Below are 25,848 nucleotides of genomic sequence, written 5' to 3' on the forward strand. Positions count from 1 at the left end.
TAACTCTCATAGTTTGGTACCATAGTACCAATGCTGTAGGAAGTATTCTTATATCTCAGGAGTAACAGGGTTAAAACTCTTCTAGCCACAGCTGAGAATGATAATTCTCTGGTACACTTCCATCAGGACGACATGGCTAGAGCCCAAAAAATGGATTTTGACATAGTAAAAATCTATTTTAGGGCGAGATAGCCATGTCATCCTGATGGCCCGCCCGTTACCCTCTATCCCCTCCCATTTCTCAGTGTGGGACCTTGCGGCATGCGATGACTGCTCATGGAATGGTTCAACAGGAAGCGTGTTAGTCGTAGCACATCTTTGAGATCGGAAGTTGTAACGGCTCTCTCACTCAAGTATCCTACCCTATCCCTTATCCTTCGAGACAAGGTTAACTATTCGGGGAAGGATAGACATGGCTTGTTATTAACATGCCCCTGATTTATACATGATATCTCTCGGGATATTCGCTCCAGAGGTCAGAACTCTGTTGATACCTCTAAGGTAAAATTTCTCTGGTATATCACTCGCAGAAATAGCCCAAGTAGAAGCTGCCAAGGAGGAACTTCCATCAGGGCAACATGGTTCGAGCCCAAAAATAGATTTTTCCTATGACAAAATCAGTTATAAACAGTATACATATATATACTGTATATATAGATATGCATACAATATGATGTATATATAATTCCCATCATTAAACAGACTCCATTAAGTAAGGTATCTAAATAAGTTAAATTTCGTGCCTATGTCTGGGTATGCGCTTCTTCGAGTCGTCTAGTGCCACCAAATACTTGTATTTATTATAAATGTGGCTACAAAAATATATGCTGTATGACAATGTTTTGAATATAAGCAAATGTGAATGCTGGTATAGTAAAAGGATATAAAGCAATTAAGTACAGCTAGGGGTTGAACAAAACACAGCAAAAATCCTCAAGTAATGCCTACAGTGACTGCTCAAGGTGGACAGATGGGGCTTTATCATTTGTTATTTTCTAAAGACATAATGTAGTATTTTTTTACATAGCTCGGCAAATTTTTTCCCTCAAAATCTAATGGCAACTTTAAAGTGTCATCAAACTGACCATACATTTGAATATCCTGGGTCTAGGTACACTTCATTACCTAATTGTAAAATGAATAGTCCACAACATGACTTTTTAATGGCTATTGCAATATATAAAAACTGCAATGGAAAATGAATCAAATAACAGTGAAAGGAATTTAACATTTTGTATATTTTACCAAAAATACTATGTGAATGGATCCACAATTTTCTTATATTGATTAGTTCATGCTACTGTATTCTATGAAATAATTTTGGTCAAGCAAGTAAGAATTATTAAGTACATATTCCTCTTAAGTACAAACAATACCATTAACAATAAAGAATAGTAAATTCTTCTATTCAATAATAAATTTTGAAGCCAATATGTACAAGCCATTCTCACAAGTTAAATTTTATCCGCAAGAAGCTGCACAGAATAGTTTGATTTATATGGCTTCAACATTCATAGTCTGTAACCCAACAAAATTAAATGGATGATGTTTGAGACAAATACCCCCTGTAAATGTAAAAATTTATTCATCCTTCTGGAATGACTTGTCAATTTAAAAACATGGTCATAGTTATTTAACAATGAAATATAAAATTAAACTGATATTACACATCCCTGACACAGGAAACTAATGAATCATGTACAGACACACAGATGGTCATATTACAAAGTAATTGCTTCATGTGATGTCTGTATTTGGCCAACTATATCATGCAATATTGTACAATGTATGTGCAGAAGATTACAAGAGATATTACAGAAAATATACATATATGTACTTTAAATGACACTGAAATTTCTTATATACAATAATAGAATTTTATAGGAAGACTACTTTACTGATCATAACTTTCTCATTCTATTTCTACATACTGCTCAAATATTTCTTGAATATAAAGTGTCTTGTATAAGTAACTGAATATGTGATTAAGAAAAAATACTCATGAAAGAAAGTGGAATTTCAGTGAAAATACATGCTATCAAATAGCTCTCTTGGATATTCAGCAATCCACGTATTTAACAAAAACAAAACAGTAAGTTGGAAAATTAACAAATGTTGGGAATCTCTAAACTAAACTTTTTATGAAAATAAATTGCAACTGCCTAATGCATATGATATTGCACAAAAACAATAAGAGGCAAGAGTTTTATCAAGAATATTTGTGCAATAGTGCAGACTGACCATGTACAACTGGATGCTATACCACAAGTGTTTTGTACTCTTCTAACACAGCACTTACTAATTGAAGTTACAACTTATTCCATTTTATAGAATTATACTAATATATACATATGTATTATAAAATTATACAATAAAAGAAATTGAAATCCAATTAAACATAGGATATTTTAGCATAGCAGCTCATTTTAATGTATTTGGAAAATAAAACATTTTTAATTATATGTGCTGTAATAAAAACCTGTCCTGTTGCCAATAACTGGTCAGTCTGCTGTTTAAAAGGTTGCTAATTACATTTCAAAAACTTTTGGCACTTCCATAATTCATTGTAATTGCAGCAAGTTTTACCATATTTCTAAGTTATTTAAAAAAAAATATTAAGATTGGCAACTATGTATGTACTTTCTGATCAGTTTTAACATAAATTTAAAGTATGCTCAGAGTATTAAACATTGTGTGATACATATTATCCTTTCTGAGAGGTTTTAATTTTTTTGAACAATTACTTAGAATCCAGAGGATAAACTATACCTCCTTTGTTGATACCAGTCATTTCCCACCTTTTCTTTGAAGAGGGGAAATTTAGGTTAATAACAAGAAGTAAAACCAAACAATATTTGAGTAAAGTTTTCATACAATACTGTCCAAATGTCCAACGTATCTCTTAGTTTAGAGGATACATTTTGATAAACTACGTACACCATAAAAACTAAAATCACAGAATAAAAAACTGAGCTTAAGCAAGCTCCAAAGGGTAATAAATACCCTTATATGTCCTTTTACTTTTTCATCACAGGAAACTTTGCCAGGAAACCATTACTAAAATGGCAATCTTATAATAAACAATGTTTATTGTTTGGGATAATTTGGTCCACCTTGGTCCCTGCTTACATACACTGCCCGTCTGGCAATGTTCATTTCATGTTTTTCTTTACGGCACAAAGTTTCACAACATACAATAACATTTCTTTTGTACTGCATTCTTCACACTGAATGCCGTAGCATGAAATTTAAAATAAATTTGAGCACAGTTATTCGACCTCTATTTGTATAATTGTCATAAACAGTTTTGACACACTTTTTGAGAGGTTCAGAGAGTGAGTGAACGGTTGCACTTAAACTGTAGTTTCACTGCGTGAAGCAAGAGAATGTGTTGCATGAGGCGCCAGTTCATTATAGTAATCATGCGGTATGTCTAAAGGTGATGGATGTTGTGATATGCCATTACTGCTGACACTACTGTGACCACTGCTGCTGCCATAGTTACTGAAACGTCCAGGTTCTAAGACTGGAACTCCAACCATCTGCTGTGGATGGATTCTTCGTCCAGCATACATATGAGCACGATTATTCATTATGTGATATTCAGGATTGTCCATACCAACAACTTGGTTATTAATGTGCCCAGTAGGTATTCCATTAGTTCCTTTCCCTTTGTAGTGATCATGGTATTGACGACAATCTGTCAAAGAAGGAAAAAAAATTAAATCTTGAAGAACTACTGTATTACAAAACAAAAAATGAATTATTTGCAATGATAATTTTTTTTAAACTATCTATGAAAACTAATAAATTCTCTTTAAATAGCTTCTTAAGACTTTATATAAATATTAACAAATGGTTTGTATTCTTGCTGTATTCTTTACTATACAAAATTTTTGAAAATATGCTTAAACACTATGTAGACAAATATTTGGAAAACCCAGGATACATAATTACACCTCAAAATTGTAACAATTTGATAAAGTTAAGCTAGTAAAATTTATGCAGCTTATATGAACATAGGTTTGGAAAATTGAAAAAAGAATTTATTCCAACAGTTAGCCAACTCATGTTTCTTGGTTACAAACCCATTCATTATAAGATCCCATATTCTGTGAGACTAATGAACCCCTTTTGTCAAAAAGAACACAACTGCTCCATCAGGCTTTCATTCTTTAGTCTGATCTAGCAGGCACTATGAAATATGATACTTGATGCTTTCACACCCTCATGATTCTCATTGTCATATTATAGGCTTAGGTATCCAAACATTTTGGATCTAGTCCCAGATTACACCAGCTTTTTTCCTCCAAGGAAGAGAAGGTTGAAAAAGCCCAATGCCAATGGCTAAGAAACAGACTAAGCATCCTTCAGTTTTACAAAAAGATTCACCTATGTAGCTTTGAGTTTTCTGAGGCTGCAGTCATCTCTATCCCTACACACAAAAAATGTTCATAAAAAATCGTCTATCAGGACTAATACAAAACAAACTGCTCCTGCACTCCATGCCTATGTTCCCTATATCATATATTTTTCATCTGTCTGAGAGTCAAATGGATGTTGCCATTATCTGCTTCAAGTTAAAGTATGGACATGGGTGCAAACGGGAACTCGTCAGACCTGATCTGCCACTTCAGTTAAGCCTGTTCATAAATAGACAGTTAGAACACCAACCAGATCCTGGGGAGTATATCTGTCTCCTTACTGGTCCTGGCATCCTAGAAAACTGGACAACGTGCATGGCCTAGTAGACATAGTTACTCACTCTGAGAAATGAATCTTAATCATCCTTTCTTTACCTACATCCTAAGCTTAAACATGGGAATAACTCACCTTTTCATGCATTAAAGAATGATTTTATTTAATACCATAAATGAAATTTAAAGAATGAGGTCATATCCCTATGCATCAAGACTTTCCAACATGGGAGTAAGGATGAGCCTAGACTCTAGGAACAAGGTATCCTGCATGTTATCAGAAAGGCCAGGGGGGTGAAATGTGGATGTTCCGACACTAATACAAACCCTACGCTATTTATTGTAAAGAATCTTAAGCGAAGCTGAAGATTAGCCAGAAAGACTTTTAAGCAAGGTGGCAACTACTGACTTGCTAGTTAACAGAGGTTGCCAGCTACCCCATTCACTGACACATTAAATTTTTCTTTTGGCTTTTCCGAGAACAGACGTCTCCCCTATAAGCCTAAACAGACTTGCCATTGTACTAATTCCTCAGCTTTTTCTCTTTTCAGGTGTGCGTCTTTCTCCTTCCTGCCATCCATAATGCAGACATATTCACGGCCTGAAGGACGCTCCTATGGTACCTTCATATTCTCCGCTAAGACCGACCCCCATTTACTGTATCAAGCATGCAGTGGATGGCGCTGTGATAAGGCTAATACCTGCGAGGAGGAGTGCCGGGAATGGCCTTCCTCTTATTGGGAGAGATTTGGGCACCAGAGCAGGAAGAGGTCCATGAGAGATTCCTTGCCTTCAGGGTACTCCTCGAGGCACAAGAAATTTTGGACCTAATCCTTGACCACCGGATCTCTTCCTGAAGCTCCTTCTCGCTCAGTCTTTTCCAAGGATAGGTCCAGTAAGAGTGTTGACCAGCTAACACCCGGACAACCCCAGGGTTCCAGGGACAAAGCTGCTTCCCCTAGAGAAGTAACTTCAACCCCGCACTCGGCAGAGTTCTTTTATCTATCTGATGTTTTACAGGTTTACCTGTCGCTGGGGTTGTAGGCCCACCTTTGAAGATCAGCTGATGCCTACCAAAAGTAAATTTAACCAAGGTAATTGTTGAATAGTGAAAGGCTCCCAAAATTGAAAAATAGCATACAAACATGCTCTAATAAACCAAAATTAAACACAATAATTTCTAGTGAAATGATATTGAACTAAAATCTTAATACTGTATGAAGCTTTAAAAATTAACTAGCCGTATGCACACACGCAAACACGCACAAAAAGAGAATGAACATATTTGTATCATTAAGTAACATACTGGTGCTGATGTAATATTCATCATGAATATATTTCAAATAAATTAAGAAATGTAAAATACGCCATTCGTATGTGCGTATTATCTCGATACGGTAGCGGGGCCTTCAGGTCAACGACACAGCTGATCACAACCAAAGGTAAACAAAAAGTTGGTTATTGTGGATAGCTGAAATGTTTCAGAAATTGAAAAATAGAATACATTAATGCTTTATTGGAGGATATGATACCCACAGAACAAGAAAATTAAATAATCATATATATACAGTAAGAAAATTTAACAAAATATGACTTGGATCATTGCCGAATCATAACGCAGCTTAATAAATTTATGAAAGTTTCTCGGTCCTTATCTCCATTGTAAGTCGACGCCAACCAGAACCATCCAACAAGACAGCAGTACCATTGACTTCGAGGATACCATAGTAGAAATTGGTCTTCTTTTCCTCTTCCCCTCCATCCGACCATAGGGGGGACCCGTGTATTCCAGAGTCCCGGACCCTCTGATGATCGTCTCACCACTCAGGAGACCTCGCGGAGCTGCGAGAGGGTCCTTAAACACCCAATAGGATTTCTCTCAGCTTCAGATAACACCGAGACTGAGGATTCCAACTCCCTCACTGGCTGACCACCTCCTCCACCCTCGTGCAAGGCGAGGTTTGGAATCCACTTGGGAGATAACCTTCGTACCATATACCAAGATTACGACCATCTCCTATTGAGATGGTCCTCCAAGAGCTTAGGCCCGTGTCAAGACCACCGGAGTACGACGAAGAGCCTTCTGCAAGATTTTCTCGGACTTTTTCAGGATGGCAAGAACCCTCCAGACCTTCTCTGCTGGAGGAATACCTGCCCCCTCGCAGAGAATCCAGAAGACAGTGCCCAAGAATGCAAGGGTGAGGGCAGCTCCACGCAGGTGCGAGGGTGAGGGCAGCTCCATGCAGGTGCGAGGGTGAGGGCAGCTCCATGCAAGTGCGAGGGTGAGGGCAGCTCTTTTGCAAGAAAGAGCTCGCGGGTATTCCCTGCAGCAGGAACCTCTGCAAGTGACATTCCTGCTGTTAATGAGATCGACCCACCCCGGGCTTCTATGGGTGGATGATGAAATGGATATGGATGACGACCATCTCCATAAGGTTACTAGTATAAAGTTCATCTCGGAAGCCGAATAAAGAGAGTCCGAGTATGCCTTCTGGCAAGTTCTAGCCTTCATGAGGGCCATCAGTGGGTTGGCTGACCTGGAGAGGGCATCTAAGGAGGGCAAGGACACAGTCCTAGACCATGTCTATGGCACCCAATGACCTCCTAAGGCCAGTGTAGCGTTGCCCTGGTCGTAAGGACTGACGGCAGCCAAATAGAAGGCATTCTCTAAGATCACCAGTTCTTCTAGTTTGCTTCGAGCGGGCTAATCCTCTGAGCTCCTCCCACCACCATTCGTCCAGCAGAGGAGGTATTATGAGGTTTCGGAAGAGCCCCTTTTGGCTTTGTCTCTGGACTCCTCTGTAGTCTATCTCAAGGGAAGTATCATTCAAGAGGCTTTCTGGCCTCTCACCCTCCTTTTCAGCATCTGAGATCCTAAACACAGAGAAGGTAACGAAATACCAAACAAGTTACATAACTTGAGCGCTTCTCTCTGTGGAACCTTCCTTTGGAACTTTGAAGTGATCGAGACTCACTGTTTCAAGATCCAATTCACCTACTTACTGACTGCGTGTGAGCAAGAAAAATTCTACAGATCTCGCTCCAGAAAGCAAAAGTGTTCATTGCTTTTTTCTTTTCTGGGTCCACCAAATCCTAATTGGTTGTCAGATAACCAACACAGCCAGACCAGTAGTCAATCCACAAAGTGGCTTGCAAAGTTGCTTTTCAACCCACTCCATGTTTGTGGATTCTGCAACTGAGAACGTCACCTGTTATATTACCAGTTTGCCAATGAGCATACTGTGTGCCAAAGCCAAGACCACTGGATTCAGTGGTTTTTGTGAAGGATGTCATAGTTCCCTTGCTGAACAAAGAGTGCAAAACGTAAATGCGACGAGTTGTCAGCCCTCAGAGTCGCTTTTCTCAGCAATTTGGGAAATGACTTTCTTTCTGGTCCCCTTTCACCCTCCTAGACCAGGCCAACTCGACCATGGTCTTTCCGGTTCGTGGGACCTGGCTAAACAAGTCCATGACCGTATCTTTCCTTTTAGGAGGAGAGGATGATCTATTGTCCAATCCATCGACTTTCCTTATGCAAGCTAACACCTGCATAAAGGAATGGTCCAACTCTCTTAAGTCGGTGGCAAATGTCCTAGGGCTAGCTGGCAGAGGTAGCACACCATCAGAGTTGTCCAATTCGTCTCCTTTCAACTCTTCCAACACCAGACTCGCACTCATAAGAGCCTGGGTTGGGTCAGGTTCATGAGCCGATACCCTGACAGAGGATAAAGACCTAAAGGGGAGGTTCTGTGTAGTGGGCAACAACGAGGAAGGTACTGTGCCGCGAGAATCCTCCTTTCTGTTGCTCTGGGTCATTGAGCACTTTCGATCCCCAGTTCTTCGGAAAGGTTTTCGAATCCTTCCGCTCCTGTGGCTTAGTCGCAAAAGAAGCTAGAACACTGGCTGTCTCCTTCCGAGGAGCCCCCAAGGGCTGCGAAGCCTGTGGAGGCACCAAGCAGCAGCAACAGGCTCCGGGAGCAGAGCGGTTGGCATGAAACGAATGAACTCTACTGGTGACAGCCGATAGTTGTCCATGATCAAAACCTCTCTTGGAGATCTTGAACCCCCCCCGGTTCTCAGGTGAAAGGTATCTTCTGGGGATGGGGCTTCCTGGGTCCGTCTCCTATGATTCTTGGCCACTTTAACTGGGATAATACCTAGCTTCTCTCACTGGGGATGAAGCTTGTCATGGGCAGCCTTGGAGTCTAGATACCCCTGGTATCTAGACGTGTGACCTTGAGCAGAAGACTCCAAGAGTGGAGAAGGAGCATGCTTGGAAGCAGTACTCCTGTGTCTAGGGTCCACAGGTGGGCTGGAACTCCTTCAAGATCCTGACACCAAGAGAAGGATAGGCATGGGTTGGTTAAAGGCCCCTGATGATGGGGCTGGAGCAGGGTCAATGACAGCCTGGTTTACAGCCTTCATGAGCTTTTCAAAACATGGCGCATCCTTTGCGGACGAAGGGACAACCACATGAGCTCTTGGCGAGTGGTTTTCATGAACACGCCGGTCACCAACAACCACTTCTCTTGGAGAGCGATCCGAGGTACTCATACTCACTACTGCCATAGCACGTGCATCCAGAGAAGCAATCACTAAAATGAAAAAAAGACTACCTCAATTTACCAATCAAGAATCAATCTAGATTTTTAATTGAGTTGTATACTGTTACACATATCAATGAAAAAATCTGAACGTTGAGGAGCCTCTTTCCTAGACCTACCGGTACTGTACTAACAATCATGCTTTGAGTTTAATTAGGGTTTAACTTTGTCCCCCCTTACTTTGCATTATGGACTAATTTCAGCTGGATCTTAATGAGGGATTCAGCAATCATAAACTACATTCAGGGAGATGGAATTGATGCAAAGAAGTGCAAAGAAAGTAGGATCATCTGCATATGCATCAAGCTTAATATTTCTTCATAGTTATTACTGTAATACAATAACTAGAATACAGTGGTAAAACCTTGTATATAGAAAATAAAGGAAATCTTTTAAATAGAGAAAAAGATCATCTTTAAGGGGACTGTCCGCCATGTCCGCCATTTTTTTTTCTAATGATCCAAATTACACAATTTATATATATGTTTTAGACATATATAATACCTTCATCATATAAAAATTTCAAGTCATTTGATCAAAAACTTTTGTATTTATTAGCAAAAATCATGTTTAAAAAAAAAAATTTAGGTACATTTTTCCCGACTACTATAATACCAATTGTATTGAAACTTATACCATAAAAACTACTTTATCAACCGAACAATTCTGTCCAACAGAATTTTTATTTTCCTTTCTGTTTTTTTTTTTATTGAATTTTCATTTTTTTCCTTGTCTAGACGGAAAATAATCGTGAAAAAAAAATGTAAAAAGAAAATCAAAATTTTGTCTGACAGAATTGTGGGATTTTTATTCTTCTTTTACAACGATATCTTTCTCTCTAATATCGAACAACAAATAAGTGAGAAAAATGTACCTAAGTGTGAATAAGTATGTTTTTGACTTATGAGCTCCCAAAGATTTGCAGCAAACTTTCGCTTCTTTTCTAAAAATCAAGATAATATTAATATGATAACTTTTATTGTTTATTCCTACATAAATGAACCCTAAACGAGGTATTTGAACCCTCAGTTTACTATTCCTATGTTATGAGTTGCCAGCAATCTCTAATTGTTGCCAGTGTTTTAGTTAGCAGCTTTCAGCTTTGTACTCTTATTCATGCTTCCCTCTTTCTTGGTTCTTTTTTCTTGTTCTCCACTTACTTTTTGTTCTTTCTATCACCTTATGTAACATTGGCATTGCTATAAAATTCCAGAGGACGTTGTGAAAGCACAATCAACATACGAACGTCAAGTAAATAAACACATGCATTATAATTTCTATATGTCTTTGGAAACTTTGCTGATGTTCTCGTAGCTGGTAGTTTTCATTCACCTACCCTCTACCAATTCCTTTCATTTCTGCCAGAAGTACAAGATTTTGAAACAGAGAGAGAGAGAGAGAGAGAGAGAGAGAGAGAGAGAGAGAGAGAGAGAGAGAGAGAGAGAGAGAGAGAGAGAGAGAGAGAGAGAGAGAGAGAGAGAGAGCATTTGGCTGATATAGATGGCAGTTCAAATTGAGAGAGAGAGAGAGAGAGAGAGAGAGAGAGAGAGAGAGAGAGAGAGAGAGAGAGAGAGAGAGAGAGAGAGAGAGAGAGAGAGTTGAACATTGTTATTATAGTATTTGTATAAATGGCAGTTTTAAATAATTTGATAGAGAGAGAGAGAGAGAGAGAGAGAGAGAGAGAGAGAGAGAGAGAGAGAGAGAGAGAGAGAGAGAGAGAGAGAGAGAGAGAAAATTATAGTATTTGTATAAATGGCAGTGATAAATAATTTGAGAGAGAGAGAGAGAGAGAGAGAGAGAGAGAGAGAGAGAGAGAGAGAGAGAGAGAGAGAGAGAACTACGCATCTGTCAAACACAGTCATACAGACGACGCCATAAGGATGAAGTCATCATTTAAAGACTGCTATATCTTCATTGTTTGGAAAAATGACTGACTATTTGTTCTTTCTATAACCTTAGGTAACATTGGCCTTGCTACAAAGTTCCTGAGGACGTTGTGGAAACACAATGTACATAAGAACTTCAAGTAAACAAACGCATGAATTATAACATCTATACATCTTTGGAAACTTTGGCTTCTGTTATTGTAGGAGTAAGTTTCGTTCAACTACACTCTACCAATGCCTTCCATTTCTGCCAGACGTACGATAGCTTGAAACATAAGCGAAAAATCGCTATAGATATGCAAAATTAACACCCAAAGACGATTTTGTCAAACTCAGTCATGCAGACGACACAGTAAGGATGACATCATTTAAAAACCGCTATATCTTCGTTATTTGTAAAAATAATTGGCTGAAACTTCCGGGGAGCATGTACGACATGTTTACGCATACATAGAAGCAATAATACGATTTTTGATTTCTGAAAGTTGTTATGTCAATACCCCATGGCGGACGGTCCCCTTAAAATTAGTCACAACACAGTATTGTATTAAGATTTATTAAAGTTTTATGCATCATTAAAGCAAATTATAATAAAAATGAATTTATCGATAATGTAAATGTCATTGTGGTACTCTATAGCAAAATACCTTTTATGCCAAGTACAGAAATTGATATTTTTAGCAATATTAAAATTTTTTACTTAGCCTACAGTTGGTTGCAGGACGACTCTGAAAAATTGAAGATTTAAATGGCTGAGAGCCTAAAAGTCCAGGCAAAACAGCCAAATTCATGTTTTAAATAACTTATGCCAGCCATATGAGTTATGAAATGTAACTTAGTGATACTACTTCATAATGCAGTACAGTAATGGTTAAGTAACTAACCTGATAGGTCTGCACTAAGATCCATGTAATGTTGGTGAGATGGGCCCATTGTAGCCAAACCAGAGGGTTGTGGAGAGGGCATGAGGTAATCATCCTCGTCAACAGGGAGATCAAGTCTAAGATCTCCAACCCAACCATATCCAGGGACAGAATGTGGTGGTCCGCAATCATTAAAACAATCATCATCTCCTATATCAGCATCTGACAAAAGGTACTTAGTGTAAATATATTACTAAAAAAGATGATATCTTAGTCCCAAGTAAAAGACAAAACCAAAACATCTTTAACAAAATACTTCCAGATATTTGCATCATAAAGTAGCATTACAGATGAAATTCTTGAATTTTAGTATTACTAATATAGTATAAATAATGAAGAGAGGAATTTTACTGCAATAATATAAATTTGTCCAAAATTCAATTGTGATTCCATATCCACCATTGCATGAAATGTAAGAGGGAATTACATATACTGATCAAGCTTTAAATAAAAACTATGGTGCAATTTTCTATCTTAAGAATTCAAGACTTTCTAGCATGTACTAAAAAGGGAATGAGCAGTAGCATATCAATAACATGGATGAAGCTATTTGAAAAAAAAAAAGGGAGCATCGTGTTTGTAAACATCTAAAATTTAGGAATGCATTATATCAGATCTGTACTACATGCAGTACAGACAAGCACATTGACAAGCAATGAGATTATGATGTGTGACCACAAAATGCTAGTACAGTACTGTATTCATGGCTGAAAGTTGAGAAGAAAACAGAACAAAAAGATTTGAAGAGATGTGATGGCCAATAGTTCGGAAATTATCTCACAAGCCGCAAGGGGATCAAATTCATGAGGAAGGGGGTTGAGGAGTTGCTTGTCATAAAAGTAACAGGAATGGATGGATGTAGCATGATGACAGCTCAAAAAGTCTTGGAAAACGAGCATTGATAAAAAATAGAACCAGATAGGAATGTAAGTGAATGCAATGGAGAGAATCAATCTCGCAACAAACTCCATGAAGAGAAAATTGAAATTACATGATAAGTGTAGTGTAATTTAGCTTAGACCAATGATTTTCATTAATAGCCTGGAACAAGAATTGTTCTCAAAGAAAAAATTAAAATGGAGCTGGATTGGAAGAAACTAAAGGAAATGGCTTTACAATACACAATGAAAATCCATACAGCTAAAAAGCAAAGGAATGTTGCAAATTATCTAAAATACTGCCTATAGTGTTCCATGCAAGCACATAGTAGGTATCATTAACTTATGAAAATTAGAATATAAGATACAGGTTGATTTAGTATAACTGCTTTTACCTATCATCATAAATAATCATACAAAGTACACCTAAATATGTCTAAATGCTTTTTAAGGAGCATAACTAATCTGCAATAAAACAAAATCATTTTGGGGTTATGTCAGACTCTATCTACTTTTTTGTTTTTTTGACTGAATTCTTTCATTTAAAAAACATCTAAAGATAACTGTACTGTACTCTTTTCAAAAAGTTCTGAAATAATTTTAATATTCTTTGTTTCAAACCTAATGATACACAACAATAAAGTGCAACTCAATACAGAAAAGCATGTGGGGCCACGATGCACGAGAGACACACCTTTACCTAGCATCTTCAAAGGGTCAGAACAATAGCGAGAAGACAGCGAGTCTCCTCTTGGACGTTGTGGAGACCCAGCTGCTCCAGATTCAAGATGAGCATACTTTCTTTCTCTTTGAAGATTGTGTCGATTTTGAGGGGATTCAGCTCTTCCAGATATGTATTCTGCACCGGCATCAATGCTATTTAGCCCACTTATTGACTTCTTGACTGGTGTGGTGGGATCAGATGTGGAACTGGATGTTGTTGTCGTAGTACCAGTTACTCCCATTATTGTACTGCTGCACTTTGGTTGTAAATACTCTTCAGCTGCCATTACTATTCCTTCACCTTCAATAGCAGAGGAAAGTGAATGGATAAGTTCTTTTTCGTCTTGAGGAGTGTAAGATGGTAAGCGCATCAGTCTGTCTCCAGGAATTACTAAAAATCTTCCTGGGTCACGAGCCATTTTTGCAAACTCATCTGCTAGCTCTCGGAAACTAGGGCGACTTTCAGCATCCAGCATCCAGCATCGGATCATAAGCATGTAAACATCAATGGTGCAAATTGAAGGTTGAGGAAGCCTTTCACCTTTTTCCAAAAGATCTGGCACTTCACGAGCCAGAATATCTTCATAAGGTCGTCCACCATATGTTAAAATTTCCCATACAGTTACACCTGAAAATTTAAATTTAAATTAATTGAAGAAATTGTTGCAGTAAATGGAAACCTTCATGTTTGATCTGCTTGTGTTAACGGTTAGTTAAAAGTCTACCAAATACTATTTTTACAGCACTGTATAGTAAAAGTAAAATTCTTGTATCAAATTCTTCAATGTTTTCAACAATGACTAAACTTGGAGTAGATGCATTTTTCAAATATTATAAAGGAATTATCACCCTTAGGACATCTATTATAAGTACAGTAAATTTACAATAATCTATGAAACAAAACCATTTTATTTAAGTTATATTCTGATAATGTTAATTATTTTCCCAAAGAAATAAATACTAGTAAGTCAAATTGGTATTAGGAGACAAGAGATCTAGTATATATGATTTTTTCAGGTAAAATTTCAATCAATAAAACTTAACTTATAACTTACCAAATGCCCATACATCACTCTTGTGTGTAAATATTCTATGCTGAATGCACTCTAGTGCCAACCACTTAATTGGCATCTTTCCCCCAGCAGCTTTATATTCATCTTCATTGTAATCTAGCAGTTTTGCTAAACCAAAATCTGTGATTTTAACACAATTTGGTGTTTGCACCAATATATTCCGGGCTGCTAAATCACGATGTACAAGACGACGATCTTCCAGGTATGCCATTCCTCGAGCAATTTGAGTACACCAATTTAGTAGAGGTTTTGAGCCAACCTGGAATTTGGAAAATTCACATCTTTCATGTTATGGACAATTCTTTAAGATAAGACTATGAATCTTTTATAAGTTATAATATTATTGTTTAGTTTTACAATACAGAACTGCATTAGAAACGACAAACAATAAAACCCTAGAAACTTGGGCTTCAAGATGAAAAGAGGAAGCTAAGCTTGAGAGAACAAAGATGAGAATGCTGAGGTGGGGTATGGGAATATCACTGCTTCAAAGACTGGAAAATAATGAAATAAAAAGAATGGCAGGTGAGAAAAGATTACAGAGATGATAAGAGTGTCACTACTGAGATGGGGTTGGCACGTGTTGAGGATGGATGGTGGGGAGGGAGTGAGGAAGGTTTGAGAGGAACGTGTTAGGGGGAGAAGATCAAGAGGGAGGCAGAGAATTAAATGGTGAGATAAGGTGAAGGATGATATGGAGAGATGAGATTAGGTTGAAGAAGATGCCTTTGATAAAAGGCATTAGAGAGGGTGCATCAGGCAACCGACCCCTTAATGTAGGAGTAACGGTGAGGAAGAAATAGAAGACTTTTAGTGTACTTACTTTTTCTTTATTGTTCCGTACATAATCGAGAAGGCAGCCTAGAGGCATAAGCTGAGTCACCAACATGATTTGTGTGGTCATACATACAGCCAATAACTGCAGCAAATTTGGGTGATCAACAGAAGCCATGATATATGCCTCCTCGAGGATCTCCTTGTTGACATTTGTTCCCGTTCCTTGAAATATATATTTAAGGGAAAGCTTTAAAAACTATTGACAGCGATGTGTTCTCTTACAAATGCTTACCATCAGAAATAATTGCAACAGAAAATGAAAGAGATTCAACCAATCAAACAAAATAACTGCTATCTTATGACAAATTACATGAATACTGTATCATAAGTGAATACAGTACTTTATAGTATTACTGTATAAATAGAACGTGAAAGATTTTAGCAATCAAGAAAATTAACAGCTACCTTAATGCAAAAAATCACATTACTCACCCTCCCGTAAAACTTTGATGGCAACAGGGATCTTGACATTTTCTCCTTCAGGCACCCATACTCCTTTATAAACAGTTCCAAAGGCACCATAGCCAAGTATTCCTCCCTTCCGAAGTTCTGCTTCTTTCACTATATGTAACTTGGCAAGATTTGGTTTTATATTTGTTGGTTTTAAAGGTTCATTATCATCATAAGGCATCATGGTCATTGTCATCTTTAGAGCTGCCTCTTTAGTTTTGTTGCGCTGCCACCATAAGTAGCAAAAGACTGCTAGGAAGATGCAGACCAAAAAAACACAGCCAAGAGTTCCTCCCAAAATGGCTGGTATACTTTCGTCATCACTGAAATAGCATGATTACAGAAACAAATATAGTATATTTTTATAACTAAACTTTCCTTTGAAGCTTTTGCATTTTTTAAATTTCATTGAAATAAAAATAACTTGGATTCATTTTCAAACTTTAAAATATACAATCGGATTTCTATTTCACATATAAGCTGGTATTGAATTATATGGTTTCTTCCTAAAAGAATTTAAGAATAAAAATCTGCTTATGTAATAACTTTATTGGGCATAAATACCTGAGAGCAATATTTTTACTAGAATATCTAAGAACCTAACTGAATAACAACTATAAGTAAACTATTATGAAAGCCTAAGTCTTTTAAAGTTCACCATGACCATAATTATCTTTTTTATATGCGACTGCAATGATGGATTTTAACTGTATTGTTTCTTAATGTAAATACTTTACAAGTATCAAATGAACTTTACTGTTTCTGAATTATGAGTACTTTACAATTATCATTTTAATTTCTAATGGTTCAAAAAGTAAAGAATGCAATAGAAAGAAAAAAAGAAGTAATAAAGTACATAATGGAACAGCTTGGTGCAAAATAGAAGGCCGGACTTACATTAAGACTAATGGATCTTTTCTACAGTAGGGGTCAGAAGAATCTTCTGGAAATATCTTGTAAGGAACCTCAGGAGGACATGAGGCTGTACAGTTGAAATTGGTATTGTTCATACCTGGCTCGCCTTTTAAATAAATTCGATAATTTCGGCATGCTAAACACTGAGAATCCAAGGGACCTCTGCATCCATTGGAGCACTCAGATGAACACTGGAAAAAGCAAGTTCACATAAAAATATATTTTAAAAGTAATTATATTTCAAAAGTAAAAGTAATTTGTATTTTTCTCAGCCATATAAACTAAGTTCTTCAATTAGGGAAATTACTTCAGGATGAGCTGGAATGGGTTGTTGAACTAGATAACGAGCAGTTATCCGATTGGAAAGGGTGCAAGATATGAAGCCTCCCCCCTTCCAGTCGGCTATCACTCTCTTTTGATACTTCGGCCCAGGACCTAGAAGCATGGTTTGAGGAGGGAAGTTATATTAAATGACTGCAGTTTGTATGGCTAGGAAAAATGTAAATTACTTTTAAAATGTGTTATTTGTTCTTATACGTCATTCAAACCCTCATCCTTTAATTAGGGAGACTCATTAGTTGGAGGGTTGGAAATCCCCTTGAAATGAAAAACGAAGTTTCTGCAATTTTTCTGGACTATGGACGTTTCCAGGCTTGATCTGTGGAGAAGCAAAGCAAGAACACTAACACTGTTACCCCTATCTGTTTACCATAAGTATGAGAAACCAATAGGCCCTGGGATGTACAATTAATTATACCGTACCATGCATAGAAAAACCATAGCCCCCTCCAGGGGGGACATCACTTAAATCAAATACCATCCCCAGCTTGCATGGGGGATGGGGAGATATACTTCTTTGGATACAAAGAAAGGTGCTCTGAATTGCAATTTACCAGCATCTGATCCAGCCACCTTGCAAACCCTCAACCACTGACCTCAAGAGAGGGGTAGAACAATGTAGAAGAGCCAATTATAAAACCTTTCATTCCTGACTTATGTCAAAATGTTACTATACATGAGATACATCCTTGTCCCATGTGGGAGCTGTGCTGGTTACACAGTCACTCGACCAGCCACCACAGGTCCAAGCATTAAGGTGTCAAAAGACTTGTGGGTACTCTCTTGCAGGTAAAAGGCTGCTTCTTCCAGATATATGCCTTCAACACTTGGCTCTCAGACAGGTTTCCCTTGAATGCGAGTTTGGGAGCAATACCCAACTTTGTGAGCCCTGGTCAGCTGAGGCATAAGCTTTATGGATTGTCTCATAAAGCCAGAAAGAGACAGTGTTCTTTGATACTGCTTTCTTGGACCTGCCAGAGCTAATGAAAAGACTCCTACACTCAGGCATGAGGTGTTGGGTCTTTTTCAGATAGCACCAGACAGACCTCATGGGACACAAGAGCACCTGGTCTTCATCAACACACGACACCTCCCAGAAGGATGGGATGGAGAAGGACTCAAACCTGGGGCTATGCACCGCCGCATGCTGAGTCTTGGCCACAAAGCGCGACATGAAACTGAAGGAGACCTCCTTCAATCCATGAGCTTGGGTGACTACATAAGAGAACGTGCAACTCGCTCACTCTCTTCGCCGATGCTAAGGATAGACAGTCTTGAGAGTCATATCCCTGTTTGATAACCTCCTCAATGGCTCAAAGACTCAAACAGGGTATGTGCAAGAGCCCTGGGGACCAAGGTCCTGTCCCACTCTGGGGGCATGAGATCCCGGGGTAGGCAAGACTACTAGAAGTTCCTCACGAGCATAAACAACTCCCAGGAAGTGGAGAAATCTATACCCATCAGTCGAAAGACCATACTCAGGGCTGAGCGATAGCCTTTGATGGTTTGACTAAAAGACACTTCTTTCGGCAAAGAAAGACAAGAAAATCCTTCTATGACACTAATCATAGAAATTGGACTACTTAGCCTGACAGACATATGTAGAGGACCTCCGGGGATAAAATGACATCTCCTGTACAGAGCCTCATGAAAAGTCTTTCGTTCAGAAGAAATTCCAGATATTCTCCCCCTGTGAAGAGCTAATGACTCCAGAGACTGGTGGTACTTTTTTAGGTGCGGCTGACAGAGGAGTGGGACTTGGGGGCAGCTCTCTCGAGACCTCGACCAAATGTGTACTGTCATCAGATTGGGGTACCACTTGACATATAGCCATCTGGGAGCCACCAGGGTTATCCTAATTTCAGGCATTAATCAACACTGTTGATTAACTGTCAGATCAGGCTGAAAGGGGGAAAGGCATTAACGTCTAGGTGATTCACTGTCTTCCACTGTCTTGGGGTAGAGTTCTCTAGCTTGAGGGTAAAATCGAGCACACTATTCTATCTTATTTCTCTTCCTCTTGTTATTTTGAAGAAGGTTTTATAGTTTATATATAATGGTTTTATTTTAATGTTATGATTCTTAAACTTCTCTTATGGTATATTTCATTATTTCCTTTACTCACTGAACTATTTTCCCTGTTGGAGCCGTTGGGCTTATAGGATCTTGCTTTTCCAGCTAGGGTTGTAGCTTAGCAAGTAGTAGTAGTAGTAGTAGTAGTAGTAGTAGTAGTAATATTGGAAGGATTCTTCAAACACTGCCCCTGGATCCAGAATGGGGGAGCAACCTGTTCAGCATTTGGCAAACAGGTTGATCCTTGAAGAGCCCCAGAGAGCAAGAACCATAGTATGTAGGGATCATTCCACTTCTACAACCTGTCTCTGACAACTGAAGGTGTCTGCTGGCACATTCGTCTTGCCCGGAATGTACCTAACTGACATTTGTATGGCATGAAACTCTGCCCAGATGTGATTCCACTTCACCAACTTGCAATGGTCGGGCTTGAGACTGTGCCTCCCTGTTTGTTGACATATGTCACTACAGTCATGCTGTCGCTCATCAGCACTACCGAGTGCTTCCTCAAATGTTCTTGGAAGGCTGCATACATCTCGAAGACATTGATGTGCAGCTGTCTGTCTTCCTCAGACCACACTCCTAAGGCAACCAGGTCATCCAGATATGCTCCCACCCATCCTTTGATGCATCCGAGAAGCAATGAAAATCCGGAGGTGAGAAGTAGAGTTGAGTAATCTGGTAAGCTTGTTCTCGTCATGCCACCTGGCCAGATCATCCAGACCTCCTGAGCCACCAGCACAGGATGGGACATGGGATCTCTGTTGGCTACACAGTAATCCTCCAGACACCACTGAAGGGATCACTGGTGGAGCCATCCATGAAGAATGAGCTTCTCCAACAAGGACAGATGGCTCAGAACACAATACAGACTTGGAACAACTGTTGACAGAAAAAGTCCCACAACCTCCCTGAGCTTGCTGATGTGATCGTCTGTGGGGAAGCATCTCGCTGCTGTTTAACTTATCAGCATGTCCAGGTACTTCAAACTCTGCTTTGGTACAAAATTTGATTTCTCTTAGTTTACTACAATCCCCAGATTGTGGCAAAATGTGACAATCCAATCTCGATCCTGAAGCAGCTGCCTATCAGTGGACGCCAGAATCAACCAATCGTCGAGATACATAAGGAGATGTATCCCTTGTGAGTGGGCCCAAGCACTTACCATGGTGAACACCTGAGGAGCTGTACACAATCCACAGAACAGTCTTGAACTAGTACACTGTACTGTAGATGGAGAAGCAGAAATGCTTTCAAGGGGTGTGATGAACAAGCTCTTTTAAAGTATGCGTCCTTCAGATCTACTTTTAGTATAGTCTCCCTCTGCGATGGAAGACAGCACAGACCACGCTGTTTCCATCCTGAACTTCGTTTGGCGCACACTCTTCCTGAAAGGAGTGGGCAGAGGTGATCTAAAAGGCTAAAATGCCCAAGCTCTTTACTAGGAGAGGTTGTTGGCATTGCAAAACGGGGTCTCCGAGTGGGTGCACAGCCCTTCCCGATACAGAACCTGCAGGTCCGGCCAAACTCAAGGATTTAGCCGCTGCAACATTCTAAGAGCTGAAGCCCTTGAAGACATCAGCTTGATGGATCAGGGAGTCTTAAAAGCTGTCCTCTATGACTCTGCCGCTGCCTGCACACAACTCTCCGGCAGGAGAGATGTGGCAACCCGCACCAGTGAGTTCCTCAATGCCGATACCATTTCAGGGCAAACCTATTTTGAAAAGCAGGATGCCTCTTCAAGGCTTGTTAGCCCACAGGTTTGCTGTCTGGTGAGCCAGTAAGATAATTACTATCCTCCAAAAGAAGCAACAGGCTCTTGTACTTCTACAAAGCCTTCAGGGTTCACGACCTCATTGACTTTGCGAAACACGTCATGGCATCTGACCACCGGTCGAGCCAGGACAAAGCATGGAAAGGGACCAAGGCAAAGCCTCCATGGCCACAGATTCACAGGCCAAGAAGGACATCCCTTCCGCAGAGGTGTAGACGTGACGTTCTCTGGCGTGGAGAACCTACACTGCTTGGAGAGTGGGGGAGGCAAGGTCTTGTTTGATCTCCTGGAAAAGAGAATTCTCAGATCCACAGCTATATTCAACCATTTGCTCCAAAGCTAGATCCACAAGATCCGATCAGGGCAACTCCAAATCGGGCTTCGACTCTTGAGGGGCACCAAAGTGCCAATCAATTACCGAAGTCCTACCGAAAGGTGGAGACACAGTCCCCTTTCCATGATCATTGCACTCACAGATGAGCGCAAGGACCTTCACGAACAAACTCTCCAATCCACAGAGGTACCCTCCATCCCTCCCGACATAGAGGTGGTTTCGCAGGAAGCCCTGTCACACGACTACGGCTGACCTTCCTGGGCTTCTTCAACCTCTTCTTCCTCTTCTTCAGCTGAGAAGAGGAGTCAGAAGGCAAAAATTATAATGATACAGGAGAAGGAGGATGAGGAAGAAAAACATGCACACTTCTTTCTCTTCCTGGCTCTCACTCCTGGTTCTGCAAGCAGACCTGTCAAAGTCTGACCAACCGCCGATGACGACACTCCCACAGGGGGAGAAACCATACGGGTTGCTTCATCAGGAAGCACATCACTCGGGTGCACTGTCATAGGGGGAAGGAGGAAGTGGAAGGCATACTTGCAAGGTGACGCAACCCTGCAATGAGAAGAGCCGGAGGCACAAACACTAACACTGATGGAGGTGAAACAAAAATCTGGACCCCTTGGCTCAAGGGTTGGGGACACACACACACAGATGAAGGAGTGAGGAGCACTGACACTGGGTCAGGGATCGGGGTCACACCAAGGACAAGGGGAACTTTGTTCTCCTTCTTACCATTATCTTTACTTTTGCTGGGGCCAACCAAACCCATTTTACCACCAACCACCTGAATCCCACAAGATCACAAACCTGTATACGGAGAAACAGGGAAGAGGCAGTCTTGGTTATCACCTCCTTAAAAACAGTAATGGAGGGCCTACCTGAAAGACCTGAGCCTTCATTTTGTCAAAATCATTGTCAAAGGCCTGCATGGTCACCACAAAAGATCCTTCAGCCTCCAAAGGGAATCAGCAAATACTTAGGATTCCCAGCACACCAACAAAGCCTGAAAAAGATGCCTATGTTGATCCCTGCTCTTCTGACCCATGCAGTGTAATCCCCAGGAAATGATCAAGTGGCAGAAGCACACACACCCGAGGAGACAGCGGCCCTTCAGGCATAAGCTTGCTATTGCATCGGAGGCCATGATCGGCTCTTGGAGCAAAGGGATGTCTGCGAACATACATTCACCAGACGCAAAGCTCAGAAGTAGTTGCAGTGTCCGTCCTTCCCCCGCCAAATACGAAGATCTTGTTTACATTCCATAATCAGTAACCCCATTTGCCAAATAAAAAATTCTTATTCCCATTCCATTATCAACAACCCCACTTTGTCAAAAACAGAAAGAATCAACAGTTTTGACAAGCGCTGTATTGTAGTACGTCTGTGCCACAGCAGTCAAGGCAAAAGTGAGTGATAGCCGACTGGAAAGGGGTTGGGGTTTCTCTCCCCACACCCTCTCCAGTTGGATAACTGCTTATGATCCAGTTGAACGACCGATTCCAGCTTGTGCTGAAATAGTCTCCCTAATTAAAGGATGAGGGTTTGTATGACACGAAAGAACAAAATTGAATTTAATTATGTTCATAATTCACTAAGCAAGGGTGTTACTATTCATCTTATAAAATATTTCTATTTTTGTGTAAAAAATTACACAACACATCTACAATTTCTCGATATAACATATTTACTTTTTATGATAAAAATTTATAAGATTAACTGAATACATACCTTAAAACACTCATGCTTGTTCTCATCAGCATAATGATCAACTGGGCATTCATCCTCACAGTCCTCTCCTCGGCGGTAACTGACACACTCATGGCAAACAGTATTGTGGAAACCATAAGCAGTGCAATTTTTACAACGCTGATGGCACTGCCTACAAATAGTTTTTCCAGCAAGGAGACGAAGGTCACCAGTTTCTTTTTGGCCAACCCACTCTGAGAAGTAGCCACTGGGGCAAGATTCATTCTCTGGCACACAATATTGAACTTGTAGATCTCTGTCTATGACAGCTTTCTTGCAAGAATTACAGCCATTTGGGCCTATGTTATTGTCAGGGCCAGAGCAGCCATCCACACAATTCTTATGACAATCTTTGCAAATCCCCAGGTCATTGTATTTAGCCTCAGGACATCTTTCTACACAGTAAGGTCCATCTTTAGCATTCTTGCAACTATCACATTGGTCTGAATCTGGTCCACGACAACTGTTTTTGCATTCTTTGTGACAAAAGCCACAGGTTTTAGAGCTTAGTTCATAAATACCAGGAAGATTGCAGTTATTGATACATTTTTCTGCCAATTTAAAATTTTTACAGTTAAGACATTCATCATCACCTGTCCCCCAGCAACCCTCATTATTGCATTCACTGTGACAAACAAGGCCATCTGCCATACATCTATCTTCATTATTATTATTTTGTAACAACACTTCTGTCTTGGCATCTCGATTCCCAATTATTTTTTTCCAGTTGATTTTGTCTACAAAACAAAGGTCTTCGTTTTCTAAAATGTAAACCTTTCCAGATCGAATTCTTTTCAGTGATCTAAAATTCAGACTTTTGAGTGATGTTTTCACAATATAAAGTGATGAGAAATACTCTGTCAAGTCTCTACCACCAATGATTTCCAGATTTTTAAGGAAGGAGAGATGGGTAAACCCTGGATGAGATGCCTGAATGTTTATGTGACCTGTTATTTCCTTGAGTGAATTAAAAACTTCTAGCTTTGATGGATGCATTTTAGGGTGTTTCTCCCCAAAAGTGAAGTTGGGGTAAACTTCTTGAAAACCATCAAAGGAATGGTCTAAAATTGTGAGAGATCCATCAATTACTGTGCAACCTTTAAATTTATCAATGTTGCCAGCATGAATATACTGACCACCTTTGCAGTACTTTGGACAAGGGCCATTACAAGGAATACATTCTCCCTCCACAGCTTTCTTGCCCTCGGGACACGATCTAACACAAGCGCCACTGTCTTTCAACAAATGTTCAGGGCAGCTCTTCACACATGTTGCTCCATATGCATATTTCCCATTTGGATTAGTTTCCCAGGAATATGTAATTGTATTATATCTCTGCATTGGAGGGCATTCAAGTTTACATTCTCCATCATCAAAGAAATTACTGCAAGCCTATAAAAGATAAATCAAAATGTAATTAGTTATACTTATCATGAAATGGTAAAATTTAATTACACTCTTCTATAAGACGTTTTCTTCATATATTACTGTATTCAAATGAGACTACTGTAATAACAATTAACAATAAATGCATAAATTACCACATGTACAAATACAAAAATATAAATATTGCATATGGAAAGATGTAAATCAAATGGTTTTATTTACAAAATGCTTTGCTTATCTTTTTATTAAATGAAAGCATTGAGAATTATTTTGTGAAGAGGGACCATTTCAGGCTTTCTCTTGAGATTTCCAATATTGATTATGGCTTATATCTGCATGGAATACACAAAACATCACACACTGCACAATTTTCTTTACTTTTCTAGTTTATTCAGTTTTTTCTTTCATCTGTACAGAAAGAAGCTATATATGAAGCTATACAAATCTGAATCCCTTCTTTAGGAAAAATGATTGTGAAGATATAAAAAGACCCAACTTGGATGCTCTTCCTAGTTTAATTTATTAAATACATCTGCTAATTGATGACTTCTTTTCCCCAACACCCATAATTTTGAGTAATTTTAAAATATGGAGCCCAAATAGCTTAATTGCTAGCCTATTCTAGCTTCTACATTCCAAAAAATTCCATCTGAACTTACAAGACACTCCCCCTGGGTAGGTCCACTGCATCCTCCAGCACAAAACAGGTGACAACAATCTCTAGGTCCTGGTCCATAGCACCTGCCTTCACTACATTGAGGAGAACACGTAAGCTTGCTAAATTTCTGACAATTATCTTCACCTTCACCCCAGCACCCCTTACTGCAGGCTTTGTCACACTGACAGGTCCTTCTAGGCTCAGTGAAATTGTAAGAAAAGTGGTATCTGGCTTCTTTATCTGTCATTATCTCCTTCCAATCAATGGTTTCCATGTGGCACAAGTTATAGTTGTTTATAACACCAACACTCCCTTGAAGAATATCTGTGTGGTTATAAATGTGTTATTAATAATGAGGGTACACTCTTGCCTTTACTCTTCCAGCCCTAATTTATCCTTAATTGACAAACTGTATAACCTAGTTAATAATAATATCCTTGAAAAATTTCAAATAGCAGAAAAACTTTCCTCTGTAAAATACTGTACTACTGTATAGCAGTTTTTTTTTTTCTAATAAAGACAGGGTTTTTAATCTTAACCGATTGTAAG

General features: G+C 39.3%; 1 protein-coding gene across 6 annotated transcripts in view; it reads right to left on the reverse strand.

Annotated features, from left to right (window-relative positions):
- Nucleotides 1–1,219: 1,219 nt before the first annotated feature.
- The window catches only part of Egfr (epidermal growth factor receptor), a 633,396-nt gene continuing 608,767 nt past the window's right edge, over nucleotides 1,220–25,848 (reverse strand). For 5 of the 6 annotated variants that reach the window (XM_068363799.1, XM_068363795.1, XM_068363796.1 and 2 more), the window contains 9 exons: nucleotides 25,301–25,623; nucleotides 23,238–24,647; nucleotides 16,969–17,177; nucleotides 16,054–16,394; nucleotides 15,608–15,783; nucleotides 14,767–15,043; nucleotides 13,683–14,339; nucleotides 12,072–12,272; nucleotides 1,220–3,700 (listed from right to left, as the gene is read on the reverse strand). In XM_068363799.1, the coding sequence (XP_068219900.1) occupies nucleotides 3,354–3,700; nucleotides 12,072–12,272; nucleotides 13,683–14,339; nucleotides 14,767–15,043; nucleotides 15,608–15,783; nucleotides 16,054–16,394; nucleotides 16,969–17,177; nucleotides 23,238–24,647; nucleotides 25,301–25,623 (3,941 nt within the window). In that variant the 3' untranslated portion in view covers nucleotides 1,220–3,353. The remainder of the gene's footprint in view (nucleotides 3,701–12,071; nucleotides 12,273–13,682; nucleotides 14,340–14,766; nucleotides 15,044–15,607; nucleotides 15,784–16,053; nucleotides 16,395–16,968; nucleotides 17,178–23,237; nucleotides 24,648–25,300; nucleotides 25,624–25,848) is intronic. The other variant, XM_068363798.1, reaches the window with a different exon arrangement.

This window comes from Palaemon carinicauda, chromosome 40 (genome assembly GCF_036898095.1).
Source record: "Palaemon carinicauda isolate YSFRI2023 chromosome 40, ASM3689809v2, whole genome shotgun sequence".
Classification (NCBI taxonomy): Eukaryota; Metazoa; Arthropoda; class Malacostraca; order Decapoda; family Palaemonidae; genus Palaemon; species Palaemon carinicauda.